We start from the raw sequence: 22,057 nt of genomic DNA, 5'->3' as shown, positions 1-22,057 counted from the left end.
AAAAATATATTTATACTTTTATTTTTGTGAAATAAAGTTATTTTGAAATTACAACGTTATAATTATAATTTTGTGATTAATTTATCGATTGTTTCAGAAGGAATAAATATCAAATTTGAGAAGTAAATCTCATCTCAAGTGATTCTAATAGTCCACCTTATTCCATAATCTAAACAGCCTTTAATAGTATATTTGTTCTTAGACTCACATAATTTAAAACTTGTTGCTACAATATAAGTACTTAACGTCTCTTATGTTTTATCGTCTTGAAAATATTTTCATGAGCTGGGATATTACGAAATAAATTCACCCTCTATCCAAAAATAAATGAATTTAGAATTATTAAGATATGTATCAAATATTGATTAGTATTTTTTACAAAAATCATGTCTTTTTTTTTGTACTTTATACTATGTAATATGTATTATATTATATATTAATTATGGATAGATCATATTGAAACAATTTTGGCCATAAGAGGTAGTACTACTATATTAACAAAATTTCAATTTCAAATAATTTTTCCTTCGAGCTTCGCGAACATTACACTGAGCAGCACCCTTTCATGGTAGAAACTTAAATCTCTGTATTTTTTTTATTTTTTGTTTCATTTCTATGTGTTGATGCTTGTTTTCATATGATTTCATTATTTGTATAAAGGGTATTTTGTGCTATTTTGTTCTTGGATTTTTGGCTAATTTGTAAGTGCATAACTTGTGTGAATCAATTATATTGAAGTATCCATTTGGTTTCTTGTTGTTGTTGCTTACTTTGAAATTTCATTGTTTTAAAAAAAAGGGGGCTTTTTGGGCTATTTTGATCTTTTGGGTATTTTCTAGTTCCTTAAGAGCACAATTTTGTGTGATTTGTCCATTTCAATTCCAAGTGTTGTGTTTATTTTGAGGTTTCTTTGTATAAAAGAGGGCTATTTTGTTCTTGGGGTTTCTCTAAATTATTGTTTGTTTGGTTCTCCACACGGTATCTGGTACCCACATTAGAGCCCGATTATATCAGATTCGCTCCGGGAAGTCCCACATTGGGGTTAAAGCACTGCCTAACAAAGGCGACTCCGTACCCAAGGAGCTCGAACACGAGACCTCTTGGTTAAGATGGAGGAATACTTACCATGGGGGTTTCTCTAAATTTTAAGAGCATGACTTTGTGTGAATCAAGTATAGTGATTTATCCATTTCAATTCTAAAGTGTTGCTGCTTACTCTGAGATTTCATTGTTTACTCTGAGATTTCATTGTTTAAAAAGAAAGCTTTTTTACCCTCTTTTGTTCTTGGGGTTTTCTCAATTTCTCAAGTGCTTAACTTGTGTGAATGAAGTACAATATACTGAATTGTTCATTTCATTTCTAAGTGTTGCTGGTTACTTTGATGAGCTTTCATTGTTTAAAGTTTGCTAAATTTGCGCTGTTTTTGTTCTTGGGTTTTTTCTATTGTTTTTAAGAGGATAGCTTGTGTGAACCATGTATACTGAAATATTCCTTAGTGTTTCATTTGGTAAGGGAGTAGTTAGCAAAATCTTCTGGTTTGTGAACACAAATAGAACTAGGAATAAAGGGGTTAACTTTCTAGTTGAATTTTCAAGTTATTATAAAATAGCTCCTTTTTTTTCCACAACTTGATGGTTAACTGGGATGAGTGGGGAGAATTAGTACGAAAAGATAGAGAAGGAAAAAACTCATGATCCAACTTATGTGTCGTACTTGCCTTTTTGGCATGTTCAAAAAAGAAAGTCACGTTTATTTAGAAAAAAGAATCAACTTTGAACTTCTCATTGCACCCTTAATGTGATGATTTATAGTCACGTCTATGTCTTGTTATAGACCACAAGTTTTAGACAACTTTCTTGTGTCTTATCAAACACAACAACGTAAACTGGGATGGAGAGAGTAAGACACAGAACCCCTGTGGAAGTAAAATTTGCCTTCCAGACTAAACTGTTAGAAAACTTTGAGAGGACAACTTTCCAAAGGAGTTAAAATTTGCCCTCCGGACTTGGCATTTCCATTTTCGTTATCTTAGGGTATCTCTCAACAGAATTTGATAGACTTATGGGCTTGTGATTGTAGGTAGAGATGATTATAAAGGGTCTGTTCAGGAGATACGAAAGATGGAATCCAGTGCATCCTACATATGGAGCCTTCTGGGGCATGGGAATAGGCGTTGGCTGTGGGGTGGGATGGGGTCCTGGATTTGGTCCTGAGGCTATTGGTTATGTTGGAGCTGGATGTGGTGTTGGATTCAGCGTTGGCTTCTCTCTGCTCGGCGTTGGCATTGGTCTACCTGCCAATTACATTTACACAGGTCCTTACAATGGTAAAAATAACCAACTTTTCATATTCAGCTTCTTAATGAATTTGGACGTTACATTTCTGTTACTTTTCGTTTATATTTGATGATTATTGCCAACTTTCTGAGAGTCGAAACTACTGTTGAAGTTGATTTATTGATTTACCCGTATATCCTTTCGTAGCATTCACAGCTGCCAGAAGTGGTGCTATTGAGATGTCTCGATCAACTGATATTCGAAGCATGAGAAACATTGTGGAAGAGAGTCGGTGTTACCTCGATTCAAATATTGCTGGCTTCCAAGAAAGAGTGATTCAGTCTTTTTCAAGCATAAGGTTCAAAGAATCAGTAGGGAAGGCGGTAGATTCGTCTGAAATGCCAATCAAAATGTCTTTTCCGGATCAATGCATGGATCGTCTAAAACAAGGCATCAATAGCTTATTTCATCCTTGCAAAGGTATGCTACAGAGTGCTCACAAATGGAAGTAGTACTGTATTACAGTTAAACCATGATTAGACTTTTCATGCTACTTTGTTCTGATTCTTTAAACAGTGTAATATCGGTGTCATCAAATGTGATTATTGACGGGGAAGGAACTTGATCTACCCTTGGTCAAAATGGTTATTGGTTCGGATTGGTGTGCAATTTGCAACTAAGATTGCTTTTTCATTTTACAATCATATCAACCACTTTTTTCCAACATTGACCATCTCCGACTGTTTTATGTTACTATGATTGAAGAAGTACTCACCAATTATATTCGTTTTTCATGGAGCACAAAGTCAATTCAAGACGACATTTTGGTGATAAAAGTGGGAAGAAGTAAAGAGTGTGTGTTGTGTGGGGGTAGATGGCGGATTAGATAGGACGAGAAACAGGACATAACTCCTACTTTCCTATGTATGAATCTTTTATGTCAAGTTTGTTACATTTATTAGGTGTAATCTGAAGCTAGATAATGATATCGATGTTTTTGTCAACGTTTTAGATTGAACATGAGCACTGTTTCCTTCATGACTTGTTCGGGGATCGTTACTGTTTCCTTCTGGTTCACTGAAACTGTGTTATGTATAGTCTTATCTTGAATCTGTGTTGAACTGTTAAATGTTGTTGAATAACAAAGCCGGTACTCTATCTGCAATCATTTGTTCCCTTTACTGATACTTCCACGCTAATATACAACGCGTTGTCATCTGTGTAGTCTATCGTGCTGTCATTTATAACTGTTCTACAACCATGACATTGCCAGTGTTGAGTACCTCATATGGATACTTGCACACACTAATATATCTGATATATACCATAAATGAATCCGCGTAACGTACATGTATTCAGTATCCACCTCTTACTGCAATTCAGAGAACACAAATAACTTCTCACGTTGTCGTGTATCGATTTCTTGCAGGTTCAAAGGATTAAGCAACATGTTGAGGAGCACAATCCCAGAAGGGTTAATATACATTGCACACTTCACAGCATTGGCCTTAGTTTTTTTGCCTTCCCACAGATAGTAGGGAGCATATAGGTAGAAGAAAAAAGAGCATTTACAGTTGCAGTTGTTAACATGCTTTCATTTCTTTTAGTTTGGTAAACATTGTTTGAATGAAAGTGAGAATTTGAATTAATACGGAAAAGGGTCAAAAATGTCTCTGAACTATCGCGAAAGGTCGTAATATACCCTTCGTCTTTGTCCATCTATTATGCTAATAATACTTTTCGGATTTTTAGTACTGTGTGTATGTAATGATAGAAAATGATATAATCTATTTGAATTAACGTTGTATTCATCAAAATTATATAGTAATACATTACAAATATAATATCCCTTCATTTTAATTTGTTAGTTCACCTTTTTAAAGTCAGTTTTTTTTTGTTTTTTTTTTTTGACAATTCTTTAATTTTTAATTTTCATTACAGTTGGCGTGATTATGACAACTAGATTAAATGAATATAAAGTACATTCTACGGATCTTTAATTAATCTAAGATCATAAAATTTAAAAGTCTTGAATACTTACAATTTAATCAAAACGGGAAAAAATAAAGAGAAGTATTGGAAATTATCCTAAACTTGACGCGAATTATTAGGCGACTAACTGAACTTAAATTTATACACCTTCGATTTTGCAACATGAGTGAAATACACCTCTAAATTTTCACGGTGTTTTCAACATTTCTTTTGACTTTTTATTAAGAGTCTCATGCTCCTACAAAAATTTAAAATTGTGTATTATATGACAAATTTCAAAAATATCTAAATTATTATTAAAGATGTCAATAATTCGAAAAAGAAATCAATAATTTACAATATAATATAAATTCCCAACTACAACACAAAAAAAAATACAATATAGTACAAGTGGAATCTGCATGCATGAACCTTTACACCTAGGAAATGACACTTGTTTCCTGTTTTTCGACACGTAATCATATACGTGTCATCACATCGTTTACTCACCGAAGAAAATTTGAGATTCTTTCAAAAATAAATACGAAAAAACTAATCGAATTTCATAAACAATATGGACAACACGATTGGAGAGATTCTAGTAGTTCCATTTTTTGGGCAAGGCCATGTCTTGCCCTTAACCGAGCTTTGTAAAAAGCTCTCTTCTTTTTATTTTAAAACTACATTTATTTTATCGTCCGACATTGCCCCCTCCATTTCCTCTTCCCTGGCACAACATCCGTTACTTAACGTAACGGATGTTGATGCCCCGATACCGCCCCCTCCCCGACCCGAAATTAAATTCGACCCACAACCTATTATGATGTATTACAAACAAATGAGACAAGGTGTAGAATCTTATTGTAAAAATAATAATAATAATGTGACTAAAAATAATAAGTTGAAAATTTTTTGTGCTATAGTTGATATAATGATTTTACCATATTTTAAAGATGTTTTTACCAAATTTCAAGTGCCTATTGTGGCTTTTCCCCCTTTTAGTGCTGCTTCACTTGCTATGGATTATGCTGCTTGGAAAGCTGATGTAGAGTTCATCAAACCAGGTTAGCGTATTCAGAATTTAAATTTTATCGATGAATTTAATTTTTAATAGTTAAATCCTAATTACATGATCTCATATTTATTGAGTCACGAGTTAGGATAGAAAGTTAGAAAATAGTTCAATATTGTTTCGCCTTTTACGGAGATTATTTTGTACCAGTAGCACAATGACACTCTTATTCTTTTCATAGATGAACTGTTAATTACATATTAAATTTACTTGTATACATGATCTTTTTTCAAGTTAACGAGAATGCACGTGAGGGGTGGGTTCGACTTTGGAGCCTACTACCTATCATATTATTCTAGTGTGTATGATATACTACGTTTTCTCTATTATTTGTTATGTCTTGTTTTACCTTTTGTACGTGTTACATGAGTGGAAGGTTTTTCAGAGAAATATCTTTTATCTCCACGAGGTAAGTAGGGTAAAATCAAAATACACTAAACCAACTACGTACGTATAATGTATCTATATTTCGCATAAAAATAAATAAATATTATATAATTACTACTTTTTGTTATCCGCGTACCAGGTGAAACCCGAATTCTTCCGGGTTTACCCGAAGAAATGGGCATGAATTATGGTGATATAGTAAGAAGATACTATAACTCATCAGAGGAACCATTAATTGGTACAAAGAAGAAATCTTTTCCAACACAACCTGGTGATGAGCCAGTTTGGGTCCAAGAGGTAATTAATATTAATTTACGCGATACACTTTTCTTTTTACTCTATATTATTATTTTTAAGAAAATATTATTTAATTTTAAACTTACTATTTTACTAATAGAAAAAAATAATATAAAAATTAAGTTCAGAAAGGTTATAGTCCCCCTCACACCTACTCTTTAGAATCAAGTTTTTTTCATCGTACATTCGTGAAAAATTTATGCTCTAAAACATGATTTTTTTCGTTAGACTTCCACCGAAGCGGTTGCTAAAGAAAATAGGTAGAAAATACATTCTCACTGAAATCATGGGAAACTTTCTGATTTTTTTTTGTATGAAAAAATTACTAACAAAATTAAAATATTTGTAAGAATAGCCATTAGACATTTTATAATGAAAAGTATAAATAACTTTTTCATGACCGTTATGTTCGAGTTACCTATCGCGCACCTCGACTAATTTCACGGAATACTTGCCACCTCCCAGCAGCAATATGTATCCATGTCCCTGCTAAGTTTTGAATCTGAAACCTCGTGATTCCCGATTCACTTCATCGATCACTAGGTCACGCCCTTAAAATGCATAATAACTTTTTTAGTAGTGGTTTAAATGTGTAGTCGACAATTTCACTATAGTTTAGATGTGTTTCCGATACTTTTATCGCATTCACAATTATGTCTCTTTTTATTCTTTTAACAGGTAAAGGTTACAAGTGCCATTCTTGTGAACACATATGATGTACTAGAACCCACATTTTTAGAATATTTAACCAAACAAACAAGACTTCCAATTTATGCAATTGGCCTTGTACCAGAAAAATTTTGGTCACTTACATCCACAAAATCCCTAATACATGACAAAGATATTAGAAAAATCAATAATTCAAGTCAAAAATCAAATTATTCAGAAGATGAAGTACTCAATTGGCTAAACACAAAATCACCAAATTCAGTAATTTACATCTCTTTTGGTAGTGAACTTTTACCAACTTTACAAGAACATGAAGAAATTTCAAAGGCACTAATAGAGCTTTCAAGTCAAAATTTCATATGGGTGATTTCCAAGAATCAAGATTATTATCCTAGGGTTTTGGAAAATAAAGTTGGGAATAGGGGTTTGGTTATACATGGATGGGCCCCACAATTGTTGATATTTAGTCATCCGTCGACGGGCGGATGTCTGTTTCACTGTGGATGGAATTCGACTATGGAAGCGATTGGACGAGGGATACCTTTATTAGCGTGGCCAATTAGAGGTGACAATTTTTATAATGCGAAATCAATTGTGTGTCATCTCAAGATTGGTTATATGGTATCATCAAATAGAGAAAATATTGGGTTGAAAAAGGTCAAGAAGGATGAGATTATACAAGGGATTAAGAGATTAATGGAGGATAAACAAGTTCATAATAGAGTTAAAGAGTTAAGTGAAAAATTTAGAAATGCTAATTATCTTGTTGGTTCAATTGATAATTTGCATGATTTTAAGGATTTTATTATGCAATCTAAGTGATAATTGGAGATTGTTTACTTTTGTTAGTATTGTATTATCGTTAGTTTAAATATAATGTTGTATAACAATAATCAATTTATGTAATTATGTTGTTACTTTTTTTTTCCTCCATTTTTTCTATGCTTATTATTTAGTAATTTTATTTTATTTTTTACTAAACCTAAAATAGCTCTACTTCGTATCAATGTTTTAAAAGGCGCGGGCGTGAGGCGAGGTTCGAGGCTTAAGTTTTATGGATCTACAAGTCATAGTCTCATGCATATTTAAGTTATAGTTTAATTACTAATACAATAAGCAAAATTAAATATTTCAATGATTTGTAATATTTATTTGAGATAAAATATTAATAATAAATAATGAAGAAAAAAATATTAATTACTATTTGAGAAATATCATTACACCAATAATAAAAATATAATTTAAAGCCCAAAAAACATTTTAAAAAAATGAAACACACCCAGGCATACGTTTTTACGCTCGAGACTTCCGTCTTTATGCTTTTGGAGCTTACACCTCAAATTTTAGGATTTGCCTTTTTATGCTTTTGGAGCTTACACCTCAAATTTTACAACTTACGTCATATAAATTTACGTCTTTAATTTATGCCCTCGAGCGTTTTTGATACGCCCCGGCCCCAAAAACATACTTCATTTGTAAGTTTATCGTTCAAATGTTGATTAGTATGATGTAACTACAGAAAACAACAGAGTTTAAGAAAACTGACAAACAAACATCATCTAAAGATGAGAACTTCCAAACAAAGGATACACAGAATAACAACATAGTGACTATAATAGCATCAGCTTATTTGAAACTAAATTACATGATTTGCAATCTTTAAACTGGAATCCAGAAAGTGAAGACAGGCAAACAACATTTATTTTCGTTCAACGGCGAAAATTGGCTGCAATTTCTTGTAAACCATCTAAACACCATAAAGACGTGCAAAGGTACCAGGATGTTCTCCAGCATCCGAGGCCGAGGTTCATTCTCTTGATTCGTACTGATGAGAATTTGACTAGCATATCTGTTCCTCAGCGCAGCACCGGAAACTGTTTATTGCGATGGTAGTAGCATTCCTCAAGCATCTGCATGCGATGCAAAATCATAAGTCACGGCTGTCTTGCTATAGAATGCGACTTTAATTGGATAAAAAGGTTACTCGACGATGTTAACTCACCGTTTGGGGAACAAGAACTCCTTGAAGAGAAGTCAGGAGGAGCCATAGGAATGGATATGGACAGCTGAGTAGTGGAGAAATTGTTTTTGTTGGATCCCTCATCATCAAGATTGGACCATGATTCCTTAGTTGTAGGCCATTCGTCAAAGAAAGGGCGCATTGAACGTTGCTCCTGCTTCACTGTCCCTGGAGAGCCTATGTCACTGCTGAAAAAGCAATGTTGGTGTTGTCCTGAAATAGTTGTATCATTCATAGGTTCGAATGGATTAGGCATTCGGATTTGTCGCGAGCTATCTAGCAACTGTGAATCATTTTTTGGTTTCACCATGGGGCTTGAGGGGAGTTGTGGAGGCATCAGACACCACATGCTGTCTGTGTTAGAACCCATACCTAAACTTCTCGTGCCTTCCGAAGCTTCGAGAGAGAAATTCTGCTCATCAGCATCAGCAGTCATTCCATGGAAATACCTGTTGCCAATTTGCATTTCATGAAACTGGATGTTACACAAGTGTAGCCCAATTTGCTATCTCAATAACTTAATATGTTTTACCGAATTCTTATTTTGTAAGTCATGTAGTCTAGTTCCAAGTTACACCACTTATTTCTCGGAAGACAGGAGGGCATATTAGACAGATGCAACTGCAGCATTGCACTCAATAATAGTATGACATGAGACCGATGGACCTACCTATGTACCAAACACTATACACCACAATATTTACAGACCAAACAATGTTTTTTTTCCTTATCTGAGATAAGGTCTGAAAGGTCGAATCTTAAATGATAAAAGTTTGTTTTCTCAACTATCTTCTTACTACTTCGTTAAGAATGCACAACAAACTCCAAATAATCAGGCATGTCAAAAAGAGGCAGAAAAATAAAACAAAGAAGTATAAATGACTCCTTGTAGTAGCATAACCAATTCTACCATGCAGAATACTTTAGGTGGAAGACTCGGGTCATAATCACCTAAACAGAAATATCACATACTAGATCACTATAGTTAGAAATAAAAGATCACCGTGTATCTGAAACATAATGCAGAGTTAGAACGCCAAGTTCTGTTTACCACTTGGAAATTAAGCTCAACGGAGGGGGAAAAGGTGGATGATAGTCCAACATATCCTATTTCGAATCCTTCCGAATGTAAAAGATTTTAGTGTAACATTTTTATCTTTAATTGGCAATAGAAAACATAGATTATTAAAACAAGCATTTTCACATGTAACCAACTAGTATTGAACATCACTTGTGCAGCCAAAGACCAAATTCAATGCAGGAAGATCCTCTTAACTTAGTAAAATGCTAACTAATTCAGATTTCTTCTAAGGTAACAAGTAATTAAAAATGACCATCAGAGAAAATGCATCTCAGGATAAGAGGAAACATAGAGAAAAAGAAGATTTACCCATACCCCTTGCTATCTATTGCATAGGTGGGAGGCTCCATCTGCATCTTTGTTGTGGCACTTCCATAACTTGGTCCTTCAGAATTAGCAGCAGAATATAGTGGCGTGTTCTGGAAGCTTTCACTGCTGCTACGTTGGAAATTGCCGCTTGTTTTGCTGCTCCCAGTAGTATTATGTGACATACTAGTCAACAAGGACTGGGCAGTCGATTGAGATTCCACATGCTTTCTTGAACGGTTGCGGCCTCGATGCATGTGCCGCTCGCAATACTTTGAGTCAGGATATGCATCTTTGGCGCACCTCCACTTCTTTCCATCTGTCCTTCTACACCTTCCTGGCTCAGGATCAAACTTCTTCCCATAATAGGAACAGTACCCCACTGACAGCACAAGATACAAACTAATAAGCTTCATATTTAGCAAACGCAGTAAGGCTGCAACACCCCTCCCTCAGACTCCTTAAAAAGGAAGTGCTCTATAGCACGAAAAGAGAACACTTTACTACATTTGATTGAGTTATCCGCAGTTGGAACTCCAGCAGATAGGTGTTTAACCAGAATAGATAGTGAAATTTATCCGCTCCACAGACATTGAAATATAAATTACTTGTAAATTATGGCATAAAACCAAAACAGACACCAGATAAGCCAGTACAAAAGCACTAATATGCCGTCTATTAACATTATTGTACAATAAAGACGTGCAAACGTATAGTCCACCAAGTCATATATTTAGAATACATTAGCAACCTACTAAACCCAAAATCGGCTTATCCTGCAGTCCTACCCAACGAATAAAAGGAATAAATGTTTCCCCTACAATAACTAATTACAGAAATATGCTGAAATGAATGGATCAGCAAATCTTCATACAAGGAAATGGAATGAGATGAAAACAAAATGAATGGCTACCAATGATTGAACTGCCTTACAGGCACAGAGCTAGCGGGGAAGAAGTGCTTCACAAGAAAATCACATTGTATATACAAAGTCAACTTTTTTTTAAGTATATATAGTAGACAATGAACCCTTTGGCAAAAATCTTGCCTTCCCCAATGCTGCCTTTACAAAATATTGAGCCAAAAAGGAAACAATGACAAAAGAGTTATCTTTATGACTTCATCTACAATCTCCAAATTCATTATCAAACCTTACTAAACTTCCATTTCAGAAATGCAGACATTTCCATCATACTACTTAACTGAAAGAAGCTAAATGAAATATATAACTATAACAAACAAACAAGCTAACTTACAAAATGAAGAGAGGAATTGTTTTCAGTTTACAATGATAAAAAAGAACATCTGATTTCTTCCTATCGGTCTGAACACTATATTATAAGATATGCTTTTTCTAGTGAGAAGCAGATCTAGTTTATCCAAACACAGTATTTTTCTTTTGGATAACCGTGGTGTCCGAGCCAACTTGCGCCAATCTTTCCAGCACAAGTACCGGATAACTCTGTCTATCCAGATTTGAACAGATGCGAACAAGGAACCCAGTATCTTTTTAAGACTAGAAGATGATATCTAGTGAAAAAAAAACACAAATTTTTCGATAAAGATAAGATTTTTAACACATAATGTTAACATTACAATGAATAAAATGCTAAAAAACTTCAAAAATTACAACCCAACAAGCTTAAATCTGAATCCATCTTTGCATGCAAGCTGACCAATACCAAAATTACTGAAAAACAAATAAAAAATATTGACAACCATAAGAAACTAGAAAGAGATACATACAGCTAGGATGATGAAAGAACCTTGCTGAAATGGGTTCAAAGCTACGTCGTATAGGCACAACAAGGTCCGCCGGCACCGGAATACCAGCCACCAAATACTTATATATCATAGCTTGATGCTCCAATTCCTGCCACTGCACAGCCGTGAACGGCGGTCTGTACCCATTCTCCGCCGCCATACTCATCTCCCACCTAAAAAAGAAAACAAAAATCCCCAAATACCCACTTCACAATTCACCAAAAAAAGCTGTACCCAGAAATTATTATCACCACTGGAGTTAATATAAAGGTGTTTCAGACTTTCAGTGTATGAGATATAGAGAGCAAAAGTTGTTGGAGTTACCTAATAAGGGGACAGATCTAGGGTTTTGGATAATTATCATTAAGGGGGTTGATTAAGTTTGATTAGTACCTCCATTAGCTTAAAAATGGAGATTTTTGAGGTTGATTTAGTACAAATTTGGATGAGTTAATTGAGAGATTAAGCTAAAAGGAAGCATTGGGACATGGGAATAAAGGTGTGTGGGGTTGAAGAAGAAAGAGATGATAATATGGGGGACCTTAAGGAGTGGGGAGAGGTAAATTATGTCTTGTTGTGGTCCATGGTTCAATGATGTAACATTTTTGAATTTCGTATGACGGTGATGTTCGAGTCAGTTTGAGTATATCTCGATTAGTTATTACATGAGAAATTTATTAGTTTTACTCAATTGACTTCACGTAGTAATTTGTTACGTAACGTCAAACACATACATTGAGGAAAGGGGCTTTTCTTGATCAGGTGTGTCTCGATGATGTTCGAGTCAATTCGTGTGTGTATCTCGACTAATTATATAAGAAGTCTGGTACCTCTCATTGGGTTTAGCTTGTTTGTATCGATCTCGACTGATTTCACAGAGTAATTAGTTACGTCTCATTAACACATATACTGAGTAAGGAGACTTTCTTGATCAAACGCTTTTCACATACTTAATTGTCAGACAAAGCAAATTGCTCCTTGTATAAAACGTAGGTTGTCATATCTAATGAAGTTAGTACGATAGACAATTAGTGGGATTTAAGTAACAAGTTTATCGGTCGTTATTTTCTTGATTCTTTCTGCTCTGTTTAGCAATGATGCAAATCGATTCTTTATATAGAATGCAGTTTGATATAGCAACTCATAAGTAGCAAGTTCGTTAATCCTTCTTTTAGTGCTTTCCAATTTGTCTAGCACGATTTTAAACTTCTAGAAATATTATTTGCTCATATATTTCATCGACTGAAATATTGACAAGAGCTTTCATGATTTTCTATCCATTTTGTATTACTCTATTAAACATTATACCACTATATCAATATAATATAATTAATATTTTATAACTTGCTATGAGAAAGTAGATTATCTTATTTTATAAGTTATTGGTCTTACTTTTTATTAAAAATTATATGTAATTATTTTTTAGGTGAGTTAATAGTTTGAAAAAATTTAGATGGTATAGTAGTGTATAAAAGTTTAAAATTGGTTTTTTTTTTTTTTAAATGGTCTTGTGAGTTAATGATGACACACAAGATGCAAACTTTGTCTTTAAGGTTCAATAATTTATTGAGGATGATGACTACAAAAAGACCTAGTTGTAGCAAATCTTTTTTAATTATTATTATTATTTTTTTTTAACTTTGAATTTTGTTTGAGTGAATTGGGAAATGTCTTGTAATTGAAGTATTGAAATTATGGGACCAAAGTTATTTTCACATTTAAGTTTCATCCATGTGCAATTTTATAAACTTTACTTTAAGTTGTTTGTTACCATTGTATCATATTACCTTTTTTTATTGTTCAAGAAAGGTATATTTGTTACTAATATGATTATATATATATATATATATATATATATATATATATATATATATATCAATAAAAACTATAATTACAATTCATCTTTTAATTTTTTGATTATTACCACTATAATTGTTTGCAAAAATACTTCCAACATAAAAAATTAACATGAATTGATTAACTAGTTGATAAAAAAATAAGGGAGAATGCACAAGTACCCCCTCAATTTATTCCGAAATTTCAGAGACATACTTATATTATATTAAGGTTCTATTATCCCTCGAATTTATTTTATAAGTAATTTTCTACCCCTTTTCGGTCTACTGACATTAGATTTAAAAAAATTTAACCAGTGTTGGGCCCACAAGATAGTGCCACGTAGTCCGAAAATGAATAGAAAATTATTAATAAAATTAGTGCCACGTAGTCCGAAAATGAATAGAAAATTATTAATAAAATAAGTTCAGGGGTTAATATGACCTTAGTATAGTATAAGTATGTCTTTAAGATTTCAAATGTATATTGAGGGGTACTCGAACATTATCCCAGGGAAACAAAAAAATAAATAAATATAACCACCCAAATTAACAAGATTCAATTGGATTTTCAAGCTTTCTCAACATATTAATAATATGTTTTAGATTTTGTCACTTTAAAAACAAAGGTGTTAAAACTTTTAAATCTAACACAAGATAAATAACTTTTACACTTTTTTGAACAACAAACATTAATTCTAGAGAATTATTTTAAATTTATTAAATCTAATTCTTTAATGAAATACTAATTTCAATCAATAGAGAATTGTTTAAAATTTATTAAGTATTTAAATAAATATATATTTTTTCAAAGAATCATCAGCAAGAATCATATGTATGTCACACATAAAGAATATGAAGATTAAGGTAACTTCTTATCGAATCCTTATACGAATATATTTCGAACAATTCATCGAACCAAACCAAACACTAAAAAGGAAAACCAACATAAGTTGTAATTAGGGCCACCTTAGCGATGCAAGCTCGAGCCTTACCCGAATACTCAAAAATTCTAAATCTATCTCTAATTATAATCGAAAGTAATTCCTCTACAATTAATCAAAGATTCTGAATTTGCACTTTTAACTTTAAAAATGAAAAAACCGATTTTGAATACTTAACACCGAATGAGAATCCAAAATAATTACACGAACAATTTAAGAAAATAAAAAAATTAAATTGCCTGCCCGTAAAATATTATAAAATAAGCCTCTCAAATCTGGGCAGCTTCTTTTTCGCTGCCCGTTTTTTTTTTCTCCACTATCCTTCTCTGTTGCCACCATTTCTCTCTTCTCATCAAAAAAAAAATAAAATTCAATCGAAAAATCATTTTTTAGAAATCCATTTTTCATATATATAATTTTTTTAAAATGAGTCTATTTGGTCTTGGAAGGTAAAATTAATCACTTTTTTTTTTTAATTTTTGGTATGATTTTGAATTGATGCATGATATGTAGAATATTTTTGTTTCTAAATATATGATTTTTTGTTGTTGTTGTTGTTGTTTCATTGATGTTTTATTGGTTGTAGAATTTTAGGTTTGTTTTATTTTCTCCTTTGAATGAGTTTTTAGAAGATTTTAATTTCATTCACTATATTTGGATGTGCATTATATGAGATTGAAATTTGTTAGGAGTTCAGTTTTTTAGGTTTACAACTTTTACATGTGGGATTGGGGATACTTTACATGTATATATTTAGAGGCGGATTCAGGATTTGAGATTTATGGATTCGTATGAATTATTGCTCAAGTTAATATATAAATAACTTTGTTTTGCGGTTAACAACAATATATGTAGTGTAATCCCACAAAAGTGAGGTCTGGGGAGGGTAAAGTGTATGCAGACCTTACTACTACCTTAGATTACTACTACTTTAGAGGTAGAGAGACTGTTTCTGATAGATCCTTAGCTCATAGAAATTCAACCGACGTAGTACTATAGAGAAAGGTATATGAAAATGGAGAAAGTCCGGGCAAAACACTATAGAAAACTGATTGAATCATCCTAAACAATAGTTTGTGACTGTGAAACCAGTTACTATAGGGATCGTTTGGTTCGTGGACTAAGTTATCCGGCAGACTAATTTAATAACACCAAGTTTGATGGGGTAAGGTGGGATATCTAAGATTAAGTTTGTGATTAAACTTATACTTTGTTTGGTTGAAGGTCCTGGGATATCCACTTTTATCCATGAACTAAATAACCCCTTAGTGGTCCATGTTTGATAGTAGTCTTTTATCAAACTCATAAGCTAGCTCCGCCGCTGATGTATATTACCATTATACTGTTAGTTTCACTTGTTTTGGGCAAGAAATCTAGTACATTTAGGTATTACTATTTCAAGATCAAATATTTGATCTGGTGTTGTATTCAGTGAATAGTCGCCAGCCCTTTTTTTTTTTTGATTGGAGATGAACTTGTCAAAACAGAAGGATAGCTTGCATATATTTGTCTACTGTACAGATTGTTTGTACTTTGTAGAATGATCAAACTTTACCACATAGTTTTTATTTGACGAGATCAAATGGGAGGTTGGATGTTCTGTTGTGTATAAGAAGAGAGAATAATGCTTTTCATAACTTATCTCCTTTTCTGATCCATAGAAAGTTTCACATGTCACAGAAAACATGACCAAAGTCTTCTCTATCTCTTTATCTCTATGTGTCCTCACGGTTTTGTTTTAATGCCCGACTTGGCTTTGTTTTAACGTCCAACGTACTCGAAAATTGTAATCATGGTCTGAATATAAAAGGGTAACACATTCTCTTAGCAAGTTTGCGCTTCTAAGGCTTTAGCTCAATGAAGATAATGATATTTCTGCTATTCGTATCTCACATATAAATTATATCTTTTGACAGGTGACTATCACATTAATTCTCTAGTTTAGTAGTTCCATTTAACCTTCTTGTAGAATATTGCATACTTCGCATTATGTTTCTTGTCATTATTTTAGCTTCATTTTAAAAGTGTGTTTTGCTATCCTATTTGGCGTTTTGGGACATAGCATTATTCATCTGATGTCTTACTTCTTATTGGTTTATAGGAATCAGAGAACATTCCGTCCCAAAAAGAGTGCACCCTCAGGGAGTAAGGTTATGCTCTTTCCTAGTTTAAAGGAATTATTGCTGTTTTCTCGTCTTGGTTTTTTGGTAGTTACTTTTTGTATGTTAAGTGTTTGGCTGCACGTGCTGATGTTGATACCACCAATTTCTAGAACTTGTTCAAACAAAAGACATATTCAAGAAATCAAGTTTAAAAGGACACTAGATTTTTCGTAATTTCTCAAGGCATGCTTCAGTTTCTACTTGATTATTTTTCTTGTGCTAATTATAAGCTTTTAAGTAGTTGAATTTTGAAACGAATAAAAACTATGTTTTTAGTTGCATAATTGTATGCTTGTTGTTATGATTTTATCGGACATGGTATACCCTACACTAAACCTCAGGGTCATTGGTGACTTTTCACATCCGCACCTTTGGTGACTGATCTCAAATTCATTGTAGGAGATGGAGTGCCTTTTTTCACTGGACTATCCTTCCCTTGTTATGCATGCTATCTGTTCAATAGTTTTGTGGTTAAGTTGACTTGTTTTCTAATTTGTAAGTATTATTATGACAACAAGTTTGCATCTATGACACGAAAATTGTCAGGAGCTTTTAGAAGTTTATCCAACTTCAAATTTTGGCATGTTAAAGTTGGTATAGTTGGCTAGTTCTAAATCTATAGTATCTCATCCTAAGAGTTTAGATCCTTGATGGTGAAAATTTTCATTTTCCTTAAGTCTTCTTGCTTGTTATTCATTCTTCCCTTATGTCTTTATTTTAATTTGCAAGTTGATCTAAACCATTGAATTATGAGTAGAAAAGTGTAATTTTTTTTGTCCTGAACGGGTCAACTTTCTTGCTTTGCTCATCGTTTTCTTTGTTGCAGGGTGCACAATTAAGACAGCACATTGATTCTACTTTAGGCAGCGGAAACTTGAGAGAGGCTGTAAGGCTTCCTCCTGGGGAAGATATTAATGAATGGCTAGCTGTCAACAGTACGTACATCCCCTCTCTCCCTTTTTCCTCTTGTTTACTCATACATAATGATGGGCATCCATTGGCACATTAATATTACCTCTATTTCTGCTGTTGATATGATTGAATGTGATTGCCCGACTCGGCATCTTAATTGAATTGCAGAGTAAAACTTCCGCTCACTCTTGGTTTCCGAACTCTCGACTTCTGGAACCAGAACTTCAGTCTATCCTCCCCTTTTCTCTTCGGGCTATAAGGAAGTAGGAAAAAAAGAACAGAGACCATCTACTTTATTTCTTTGAGTTGTCCTAAAACTGTGTTCATTTTTTGGAAATGATGTTTTTGCTTGCTATATATTGTTATACCTTTAAGTTACCGATTCAATAAAAATATGTATTCTTATACCTTTTCAGTACACAAATCCTAAAGAGGTGTCATGTAACCTACTTTTGTACTAGTAAAACTTCACATTCACCAAAACATTAATTCTATCTCTATTGTAGACCTAATTTTAATGTAGATACTATAAAAACATGATTAAACTTTGGTTCATTCTCAAACAAAAGAAGTGTGATTGAACGCTGGTCTTAATCTTAAAGCAATGCTTAGGGCCTATTGAAGGACTGTGTAGATCCTATCTGAGTATCATGAATGAAGTCCTTAGTAATGCTTATCCGTTCCAAGACCACTTCTTTGATACCAAGTAATTGCAGGTCCCCTGAAACCACTTCCCTCCATGTATTCTAGGTCTTCCTCGTCCCCTTTGAAATCCTTCACTTACCATAGTTTCACACCTACGGACCGGTGCATCTATAAGTTGACGTAAAACATGTCCAAACCATATCAAGCAACCTTTTTGCCTTTTCTCCTAAATTTGTGCTACTTGGATCTTCCGGCGAATGTGATCATTTCTAATCTTATTTAATCTGGTATGACCACACATCCATCTTAACATTCAATATTTTCACTAATTACCAATATTTGCTGGTGGAATGTACCATATTCAGCATGTGTAGCTATGATGATGCTTATTATGTGACTCACCGTTTGAAGCCAATGCTGCATATTTTACATTCTGTTTGCTTACTTGTTGCTGTAAGCTGATCAAGTTTAATTTAATGGTGGTTGTTTATTCTTTACTATGCAGCTGTAGATTTCTTCAACCAGGTGAATCTGCTTTATGGCACCCTCACTGAGTTCTGTACACCAGAAAACTGCCCAACAATGACTGCAGGCCCCAAGTATGTTTGTAAATAAGCTGTTTCAAGGTTAATTCTATTATATACATTCACTTAAGTTGTCCTAGGTTATGGGAGTTGATTCTTGCAAATCGCTTAAGGACCATTTTCGAATTCTACTGTCCAACAGTGGAATTTGTGTGTCTTTCAATCACAGGGATATGGAAAAACGCTGCGGTTTTCTTTGTTCCAAATTACCTGCCGATAGTCACAAGTTATAAGGGGTGCTTGATTCTTTCCTAAGCTATAATTAGAAATTAATCTGAACAGTCTTCTTACGTGACATGACATTAAGTCATTTGGTCTAGGATTTCATAGACATGTAATACTCTGCCCAGAACATCGTAACTTGAACAGTTTGAGAACTTCATGAACATTGCTGTAGCGCGTTCCAAGTGTGCAGCAATCTTGAGAAAGATGTCTTGATGGAGTTTTGACCAAAATAATTAGAAGTGACAATATGTTTCCTTCATTTTGCGATTTAACTCCGAAAAGACCCAAGTATATATGAGAAAACGTTAACACTAGGATTAGACTAGGTGGAAATTTAATCCGGAGTATTCTTCAACGGGCAACACCATTCTTAGCTTCTTCATATATTGTGTTTCAGGTATGAGTATAGGTGGGCTGATGGTGTACAAATCAAGAAGCCTATTGAAGTTTCTGCTCCGAAATATGTTGAATATTTGATGGACTGGATTGAAACTCAATTGGATGATGAATCTTTATTTCCTCAAAGGCTTGGTAAGTACTAATTACACAGCTTCCAGACTCATGTTTTAATGTCATATTGGAGATGTAAACCATACTCCTCTCTGTCCCAACTCATATGACATACTTTTTCATTTCGGAATGTCGAAATTGTTTTGGATTCTTCTAAGTCCTCAGTATTCTAGTTACGATCTTAAGTTTGAAAATGTCCTGTTTCTTTCAGCAATTTGATTTGGACTATGTAACCTTCTTCCTAGTATGCAAGTCATATCAACTTCTTGTCTCTATATAAGAATGGAGGGAGGGAGTAATCTCGAGTGAAGTGAAAACTTACCTCTTGAGAGCCAAGACGGTGGGTGTGTAAGAGTAGGTGGCGTTGAGTTGGATGGGGAATTCTAGCTAACTAAAATCAACTGCTTTCGTTGTTAAGACAATACTATGTTACCTATTTCTCATTGTCAACTGGACTATGTTTTTGTAGGTGCACCTTTTCCACCTAACTTCAAGGATGTTGTCAAGACGATATTCAAACGTCTCTTTCGTGTATATGCACATATCTATCACTCCCATTTTCAGAAGATCGTGAGTCTTAAGGAGGAAGCACATTTGAATACGTGCTTCAAGCATTTCATTCTCTTCACCCATGTAAGTCGTCTAAATCGTTGATCCTGAATGAACTTCCTTCATTGTTTGTGCATGTTACTGGATTTTCTTTCTTCCTAAGTCTTAGACATGGTCATTGCATATGTCTACGAGTCTATCGTGTAAATTTGGGGGTAGCGGAAAGGGGAAATGGTAGATGTCACAAGGTAGGAAATCCGAAATCCGAAACCCTTCACCAGCAAGGTAAAAGTTCAGGTAGCCACCAACTAACTGAGCTACTAAGATTCCCCGTTGCTTTGAAAATATTGGTTATGTCAATAACTTCATTATGCACCATTATTTGTTCATATGGTTTTCATTGATCCTTAATCTATAGAATTTATGATGTTAATTCTTATAATATAATGTTTTATTTTGTAGGAATTTGGGTTGATTGACAAAAAGGAGCTAGCTCCACTCCAAGATCTCATAGATTCTATTATTGTGCCTTACTAATCATCTTCTTTCAGTTTTTGCTTTTAACCTATTTTTAATAGGAAATTAATGAGTATGGTGTGATAAAAATGTATTTTTACCATTCTATAATAAGTATGTAGTCTAAAAGTTTGACATTTTAATATCATTATTGATATTGTGCATGTATTGTTTCATTTTACTTTTTCATGTTTGTAATTATCGGAAATAATCTCCCTACCTTTTCGAGATAGGGGTTAAGGTTGCGTACACAATGCCTTTTTTTACGAGATTACAATGTTTCTTAAGTAGCTATTTGCGTACACAATGCCTTTTCTTGGCTATTTGATAACTTTTACCTTCAGCCCTAGCTAACGCGTGAAACACTATATCCAGAGAGTATAGTCGCAAGATTGAAACTCAAAAGGAATTGAAAACGATCGATCTAACCTATCATGTAACAATTTTTTTTTTCTTTTCAAAATGAGCTCTATAATTCGTAAAGTTGAAGCTAATTTAAATATAATACAAGTATAGTCATTAGATTATATATTCGAATTTAACTAAACTATAATATAAGTATATGAGATCAAATAAAATGGAAAAAAATTAAGATCTACTCTTAAGGTTCATTTAATTTAAGTAAAAAGGTATTATTAGACACCATCAAAATTCAAAATAGAATTGTGATGTCTCATAAAGCAAAACAAAAAGAATACAAACACAATAAAGTGTAATTATTACAAACATAATAGAGTAGATTGCAAATTTTGAAGTATCAAACAATAATAACTTTCTATAAAAAGGGACCATAAAAGTTCTATTTATATAATAACATGAAGAAAGGGAATCACAATTCACAATAGAACTTTTTTTTTTCTAAAAAAAACATGGAATTTATTCAATGTTAAATTAATAACAAAAAAAGTATTTAAACTTTCTCCTTTTATGGACATTTGTATATTAACTATCTATTATTTCATCTATGTATCTAAATTATTATTCTCTTTATATTAAAACGTATCTCGTTTCTGAATTGACCTTACATGCATCTATTATTAATTGAGAAAAAATATGGTGAATTGAATATTAAGGTGTATCTTAATATTAAGAGAGTGGTGGTTAGGTAGATAAAAGAAACACTGAATAGTTGATGTATATATGAAACTCGTAAAAATACAATTTATGTACCTTATTAAAGTGTGTTTTAATATTAAGAGAGTGATCATTCAGATCAAATATATTTTTGACCCTTAACTCTTTAATTGATGTGCCCTATTCAAAAAATAATATTTCAAATCAATTATTATTTAGAATATAAAAACTAAAAATTTACATATTTGTAAACTATA

General features: G+C 33.2%; 4 protein-coding genes across 9 annotated transcripts; 3 read left to right on the top strand and 1 right to left on the bottom strand.

The window, feature by feature from the left end:
• Positions 1 to 407: 407 nt before the first annotated feature.
• On the top strand, positions 408 to 4,028 carry LOC101263688 (cadmium-induced protein AS8). 3 transcript variants are annotated; one of them, XM_004253037.5, is made up of 4 exons: positions 408 to 568; positions 2,081 to 2,327; positions 2,485 to 2,757; positions 3,707 to 4,028. In XM_004253037.5, the coding sequence occupies exons 1-4, from the start codon at positions 566 to 568 to the stop codon at positions 3,718 to 3,720; spliced, it is 537 nt and encodes a 178-aa protein (XP_004253085.1). In that variant the 5' UTR covers positions 408 to 565; the 3' UTR covers positions 3,721 to 4,028. The 3 variants fall into 3 exon arrangements, with proteins under 3 accessions (XP_004253085.1, XP_010314815.1, XP_069148833.1); XM_010316513.3 differs by lacking the exon at positions 3,707 to 4,028 and adding an exon at positions 2,854 to 3,281 and having other exon boundaries at positions 438 to 568; XM_069292732.1 differs by lacking the exon at positions 408 to 568.
• A 773-nt stretch (positions 4,029 to 4,801) lies between these two features.
• Positions 4,802 to 7,604, top strand: LOC101246612 (probable UDP-glucosyl transferase 73B6). The gene is made up of 3 exons (XM_004253146.4): positions 4,802 to 5,312; positions 5,847 to 6,004; positions 6,683 to 7,604. The coding sequence occupies exons 1-3, from the start codon at positions 4,823 to 4,825 to the stop codon at positions 7,493 to 7,495; spliced, it is 1,461 nt and encodes a 486-aa protein (XP_004253194.4). The 5' UTR covers positions 4,802 to 4,822; the 3' UTR covers positions 7,496 to 7,604.
• A 600-nt stretch (positions 7,605 to 8,204) lies between these two features.
• On the bottom strand, positions 8,205 to 12,720 carry LOC101263989 (growth-regulating factor 4). 4 transcript variants are annotated; one of them, XM_010316517.4, is made up of 5 exons: positions 11,827 to 12,334; positions 10,084 to 10,462; positions 9,066 to 9,142; positions 8,676 to 8,906; positions 8,205 to 8,583 (listed from the first exon to the last, which is right to left on the bottom strand). In XM_010316517.4, exons 1-5 carry the CDS (start codon positions 12,008 to 12,010, stop codon positions 8,576 to 8,578), a joined length of 879 nt encoding a protein of 292 aa, XP_010314819.2. In that variant the 5' UTR covers positions 12,011 to 12,334; the 3' UTR covers positions 8,205 to 8,575. The 4 variants fall into 4 exon arrangements, with proteins under 4 accessions (XP_010314819.2, XP_010314820.2, XP_010314818.2 ...); XM_010316518.4 differs by having other exon boundaries at positions 10,090 to 10,462; XM_010316516.4 differs by having other exon boundaries at positions 8,676 to 9,142; positions 10,090 to 10,462; positions 11,827 to 12,720.
• Positions 12,721 to 14,798: 2,078 nt separating this feature from the next.
• LOC101264305 (MOB kinase activator-like 1A) lies at positions 14,799 to 20,890 on the top strand. Its single transcript, XM_004253039.5, has 7 exons — positions 14,799 to 15,072; positions 16,725 to 16,773; positions 17,612 to 17,720; positions 18,848 to 18,941; positions 19,549 to 19,682; positions 20,131 to 20,294; positions 20,673 to 20,890. The coding sequence occupies exons 1-7, from the start codon at positions 15,050 to 15,052 to the stop codon at positions 20,745 to 20,747; spliced, it is 648 nt and encodes a 215-aa protein (XP_004253087.1). The 5' UTR covers positions 14,799 to 15,049; the 3' UTR covers positions 20,748 to 20,890.
• Positions 20,891 to 22,057: the final 1,167 nt, after the last annotated feature.

Source organism: Solanum lycopersicum, chromosome 12 (genome assembly GCF_036512215.1).
Source record: "Solanum lycopersicum chromosome 12, SLM_r2.1".
Lineage (NCBI taxonomy): Eukaryota > Viridiplantae > Streptophyta > Magnoliopsida > Solanales > Solanaceae > Solanum > Solanum lycopersicum.
Note: the sequence above shows the minus strand (reverse complement) of the source record. Positions and strands in the feature narration are given on the sequence as shown.